Source organism: Rhinopithecus bieti, unplaced genomic scaffold, assembly GCF_001698545.2.
Source record: "Rhinopithecus bieti isolate Rb0 unplaced genomic scaffold, ASM169854v2 scaffold_17939, whole genome shotgun sequence".
Taxonomy (NCBI): Eukaryota; Metazoa; Chordata; class Mammalia; order Primates; family Cercopithecidae; genus Rhinopithecus; species Rhinopithecus bieti.
In genome coordinates, this window is record NW_016809446.1 from 261209 (window position 1) to 267562 (window position 6354).

General features: G+C 38.9%; 1 protein-coding gene across 3 annotated transcripts in view; it reads left to right on the plus strand.

Moving 5' to 3' along the window:
* CCNYL1 (cyclin Y like 1) overlaps nucleotides 1-6354 on the plus strand; it is a 45374-nt gene that overhangs the window by 13764 nt on the left and 25256 nt on the right. For 2 of the 3 annotated variants that reach the window (XM_017889415.1, XM_017889414.1), the window contains exons 2-3: nucleotides 1105-1179; nucleotides 3151-3185. In XM_017889415.1, coding sequence (XP_017744904.1) covers nucleotides 1105-1179; nucleotides 3151-3185 — 110 coding nt within the window. Of the gene's footprint in view, nucleotides 1-1104; nucleotides 1180-3150; nucleotides 3186-6354 lie in introns of those variants that run through there. The other variant, XM_017889416.1, reaches the window with a different exon arrangement.

A 6354-nucleotide genomic window follows, 5' to 3' on the forward strand; every position in this document is an offset into this window, starting at 1 on the left:
TAAAATCTCATCTCTACTAAAATACAAAATTAGCTGGCCTGGTGGGAGGCATCTGTAATCCCAGCTATTTGGGAGACTGAAGCAGGAGAATTGCTTGAACCCGGGAGGCGGAGGTTGCAGTGAGCCGAGACCGTGCCACTGCACTCCAGCCTGGGTGACAGAGTAAGACTCCATCTCAAAAAAAAAAAAAAAAAAAAAGTACTTTGCTGAAGAATACCATAGATTTTATTTTTTCCCCTCATGACAGGTTTTACTATCCCATATAATGACAAAGTTTGTTTCATGAAAATTCAAGAGTCTGTTTTGTAGTCTTACCTAAATATATTATCCAACTTTGGTGCAAGGTAGACTACAGGCAGATTTATCGTGACATAGGGGCAAAATTTTTTAGAAACAGCCCTAAGATCTGCTTCAAAACATACTCTTGATGTAACACCAAATTAACCATACTGTTAGAAGGAAGAAGTGAGAAATTGAGGGCAAAAGTTAATAATTTTCTGACAAGTTCCTGTGTATTAGAACACAGAACTTCTATTCAGTCCTCTTAAATCTGCCATGATGAATAGCCCCCCAAAAAACCACAGCTAACTAAATTAGTTCACTTGTTGAATGGAGTTAGAATTAGCCATTTGATTGTCTAAAGAACATTTGCCAAAAACAACTCTTTGTTTTACCATATTTGATGTATTGAGCTGGTGCCTAACAGTAACTGGCCACAGCATCACCTGCTACTTGAGATTGTTCTTGAAATGTGCTAGTAATAGCAGCAGAGAGGAGAGTGTGGTTATATTTCTATTCGATAAGTTGAGGGAGGGGTGGGTATGTGTGTGATTCATGTAACATTTGTACCAGATTGTTTAGGCACAGATTTTTTATTAAATGTCTCTGACACAGCCTGGTTTTGTTCCACGTGTGTGGAGAGATTCTACAGTTTTGCATTCCCCAGGAGTATTTCTGTATTGTTGTCTTTATTTCCGTCATATTTATTACTAAAAACTTCTCTGAAGACTGTTAAAAGTGATTAAAATGGATGTGTATATCTATTTCAGAAATCATCTTTTCTACTCACCTAAAATATCACATCTTTTTCCTCCTCTTCTGTAGATTTAGCTTTGGAGTCAAACCCTTCTGACCATCCAAGGGCAAGCACAATTTTCCTGAGCAAATCTCAAACAGATGGTAAGACAAAACTGTTTTTTCCTTCCAAGGAAAAGACTGAAAACTGTTTCTATTTTATTGGATATGTTATAGAAGGCATTTAGAAGAACTGATGTATTCGTTTAAATTTTTCTTTTCATATGTTCGCTTATTTTAATATATGATATACTTTCTTTTAGTTGTGATTGTTTAGTAATAACATGTAGACCTTCTATTTACAGGTTTTGTCACCTTTTTATCAACACAATTAATGGCCACCTGATTTAGTAACGTCAATTTTTTTTTTTTTTTTTTAAAGAGGCCGGAGTGCCTTTATTGCCCAGGCTGGAGTGCAATGACGCTGTCTCAGCTCACTGCAGCCTCAACCGCCCATGTTCAAGCAGTTCTCCTGCCTCGGCCTCCCAAGTAGCTGGGACTACAGACATGAGCCACCACGTCCGGCTAATTTTTGTATTTTTATTAGAGACGGGGTTTCACCATGTTGGCCAGGCTGGTCTCAAACTCCTGACCTAGTGATCCGCCCTCAGCCTCCCAAAGTGCTGGGATTACAGGCGTGAGCCACCGCTCCCGGCCAGTATCATGGATTTATACTTATTTCTACACACTTCTTTGACCTCCTTCCCTTGTCCAAAAGAGTACATTTTAAAGATGAATGATAGGATTTAAGTTGCAGCTTGGTTTCATTTGAACACATTTTTTAAAAAATCAGTTTGTATACAGGGATTGAATCTGATTTTGGCTTCCTTTTATACAATGCTCTAACCACATGAGCCTATCACATTCAAATTTATGCTACTCAGAACTTTTAAGCTATTAACTTTTCCATCCTAATGTAATGTAAATGTAAACATGCCCTATGGTGTTTCCTAGAAGGTTAGCCTCAGCAAACGAAACTTTATGTACATTTTCCTTGCCTTGCTTGTTTTAGGATGAGAATCAGAACTGTTGTATTTTTCTGTACTCCTGTTTATCTTCCTTAAAATTATGTTAAATCCTAATTTGTTTGCTAAAAAGCCGTACACAGCTAGGTTTTCAGTTTATTTCAACAACAAGAATACAAGAAGCGGGGGTTCTGTAATATTTGAAGTAATGCAACACGATACAAAATGCGGGGTTGTAAGCTGCATTTTCGAAGCTTGTGTGGACTTTTATCTGTCTTGAGGTGGTCATTTCTGGTTAGGATAGTTGTTTTTCTTAGTTTCTTTCAGAGCCACAGGCTTCTCACACATGCAGAGTGTGGAAGCAGTAAAAGAAGAGCTATCCCATGCTCCTCTTTCTTCAGTGGTAAGGAGTGTGTGCTTGTGATACTCGTCTAGCATCAAAGGAAGAGGCAGTGTAGGAAACAAAGCGTGGTCCAAGTCCCTCTTGGAGCTTTTATTCTTCTGGCCTTTGTTAAAATGATTTTATGTGCTGAATATACCATGTTCAATTAGGTTAACATTCATTTTAACTTTTAAATTTAAGGTAGTTTACTTTCCACTTATGTAAAGACCCGTTTATTTTTTCAGTAACATATTAGTAGATGATCAGTAAGTGGTTCAGGATGCTTGCAGGGATTGTGGTGCAGCTAGAGATTGGCACCTAGTCAGAAACTGGTTCTTAGAGCTGTCAGCAGTTAGATCTTGGTAATTAAGCGACCTTTAAATGTAGAATTAAAAAATACTACTGGATGATGTTTCAGATGTGCAACAGGGAAACCTATTAGCTAAATTTCTCACTAAGCATAATTTGTTTTGCCCCTTTCTTTTGTACATAGGGATTCTTTCATTTCTATGTAGTAGAATATCTGTTAGGTCAAAAGCAAAACTAAGTTTTAGATTTTATTTTATGGGATTCATCTTGCCAGATGATTTAAATGATGAGTTTTGTTGGAAATTATTTTTTAAATGGAATTTTATCTCATTTTGTATATTGGTAATCAGATGATCAGCAACTACTTTTGTACTGTGGCTTTTATATCAGAATTGATCAGCTAATTTTTTTTATTCTTAGTGCGAGAAAAGAGGAAGAGCAACCATTTAAACCATGTAAGTAAACAGTTGGAAAGTTAAGAAATTAATAATTGAATTAAAAGTATGTCTGCTGTGATTCCATAAAAATATAATGGGGACCCAATACTGTTAGTATGGTCCTCTTTTTGTGGATTTTCTAAATGATTTCTATTTTCCTAGGAATCAGATGCAGGAAAGTCTTTGACTTAGTGTGCCCATTTGTTCAGGGTTTCTGACATTTAAGTTAAATTTCGGTAATTTGGTTGTGGTATAAATATCTGCCTTAAATATTTTACCTAAATTTTAAATCTTTTAAAATCAAGTAACAAAATTATAATAGCTAACTTCATTTTTAGCACTATATGTTGACTTCCTGTCATAGCAGGTGAAAGCTTCCTCACTCTACCGTGACCTTATTTTCTTCCCTCTATTCCCCCCACATATATCACATTTTAAATTAAATCAGTATTTGATGTTTACATTGTTATACAGATGTTATTCACTGCTGAGTCATGTGTTATTCTCACTGTCTCCTCCTTGTACATCCTTTGTTTCTCTTAAATATTTCTGAAATCTGAGCATGTCTGCATGTCTCTTTTCCTAGCCTCCACTAACTCACACAGTCACATGCTGTGAGTATCCCTTGGCTGGTCTCCTTGCTTTCATGGTCTTTTTTTTTTTTTGTGGAATTAATTCCCTGACTATATTCATTTGACTGTTTTCTAACAGCTATTCCCCCCCGCCCCAAATGTTGTAGCATTTGCCACATGCCTATCAAAAATATTTTCCATCTACTAAAACACATCTGTTCCATTTTTCTCTTGGAGACAACTTTACTCAGCCTTTTGTCATCCTCCTCAAATGTAGACGGGCTTTTCCTAAGCCTGCTCTGTGCCTGTTTTCCTGGGATCTCTCTCTGAAGTCACCTGGGATCTCACATAACTCCTCTTGTTTTGGGTCCCTTAAATCCTAGATTCTGTATTCCCTCTCTCTTGTTATCCTTCCTAGTTGTACTGGAGCACATTTTCCTGGGAAAGGGTCCATAGACAGACATGTTTAGAAATCTAGCCTGTCCGAAAACCTCTCATTTCTTTTTCTTTTTTTTTGTTTTTTTTGAGAGAGAGTCTTGCTCTTGTCCCCCAGGCTGGAGTACAGTGGTGTAATCTCGGCTCACTGCAACCTCCACCTCCCGGGTTCAAGCAATTCTCCTGTCTCAACCTCCTGAGTAGCTGGTATTACAGGCGCCTACCACCACGCCCGGCTAATTTTTTTTTTTTTTAGTAGAGACAGGGTTTTGCCATGTTAGCCAAGCTGTTCTTGAGCTCCTGGCCTCAAGTTCACCCACCTCAGCCTCCCAAAGTGCTAGGACTACAGGTGTGAGCCGCTGTGCCCTGCTAGGTGCGTCTTTTCTGAGTCTGTTCAGTTTCTTCAGAGAAGACTCTCCCAGTTTTCTACTTGGGGAGTACAAGCATGGCTGCTCATTTTCCAGAAGCAGAATTGGAAAAGGGAGGTGGAGTTCTACTTCTCAGTGTGTAGTTTTTTTTCCCATTTCTCAGATTTCAGTCCTACTATTTCTGAGCCCAGACCTTCTATATTCTTTATAAGATGGGAGGACAGGTGGACCTGGGACCCTAATTACATGTTTTCAACTGACCTTGCTGGTTTTGTTTTATGTTTCATTCTACCTTCCAAGGTACCATGTGTCTTTGAGTTTGGAGCCTGCCTTGGGTTCTGCAAGACAAACTAACTTGATCCTGTTCCAGTCACTCTCTGTAGGCACTAAAGTTGTGCTTCCGTATCAGTTACCACTCCATTGTCTTTTTCATCTTTCAAGATTTATTAAAAATCATCTGCTGTGGCCAGGTGCGGTGGCTCACGCCTATAATCCCAGCACTTTGGGAGGCTGAGGCAGGCGGATCACTTGAGGCCAGGAGTTTGAGACCAGCCTGGCCAACATGGTGAAACTCCATCTCTACTAAAAATATAAAAATTAGCTGGGTATGGTGGTGTGCGCCTGTAATCCCAGCTGCTCAGGAGGCTGAGGCAGGAGGATAGCTTGAACCTGGGAGGTGGAGGCTGCAGTGAGCCAAGATTGCACCACTGCACTCCAGCCTGGGCAACGGAGCAAGACTCTGTCTCAAAAATTAATTAATTAATTAATTAATAAACTCTCAAAAATAAATAAATAAAATAAATAGAAAAATTTTCTGCTGTCATTCCTGTTGCCTGATCCTGTGTATGACCTTTATTTTATGTCTTTAATTCTAATGAATTTCAGGAGAGTGAGGAAATACATTTGTGGTCAACCTGCCATGTTTAACCCAAATTTAGAACCTTTATTTAAAGTGTAAATCTAAGTTTAAATTCAACATAATGATACTAATCCAGACATTTTTTAGTTATACCTATAATAAGCATATCATACTCTTCTACTAAGGGCTTAGGAATTGTATTCAAACTCTGCACCCTGCTGTATTGTCCCATTACTGTGCAACATAGATGGAGGTTTTTTTTTTTTTTTTTTTTTTGAGACGGAGTCTTGCTCTGTCGCCCGGGCTGGAGTGCAGTGGCCGGATCTCAATTCACTGCAAGCTCCGCCTCCCGGGTTTACGTCATTCTCCTGCCTCAGCCTCCGGAGTAGCTGGGATTACAGGCGCCCGCCACCTCGCCCGGCTAGTTTTTTGTATTTTTAGTAGAGACGGGGTTTCACCATGTTAGCCAGGATGTTCTCGATCTCCTGACTTCGTGATCCGCCCGTCTCGGCCTCCCAAAGTGCTGGGATTACAGGCTTGAGCCACCGCGCCCGGCTGGAGGTGTTTTCATTAATGCACAAAATGTCAGAAATTTTTAAGTTAATTAAAAGTCATTCTTTTTTTTTTTTTCTAAGATGGAGTCTGTAGTACCATTTACCTCTTATTTTAAATGGGTTAAAATAAGAGGCATTAGGTACAATGGGAAAAGTCAGTGGGTAGGGATAGGAGTTCAACAGGTACTTTACCTTTAAGGTTTCAGTTGTGACTCAGTAGACTACTAAGTGTGATTATTTTCTATCTTTGCTATTCTACCTTAAGTCTACTCATACCCCTTCCCTTTCTTGTTAAAGATTGTCATTTGTGCAGACTAAATGAAGATGAATGATATATTCTTTGTCCCTATTTTGTGACTACCTGAAATAACATCTGTAAACTTGCAGTAGTGTTTTGTT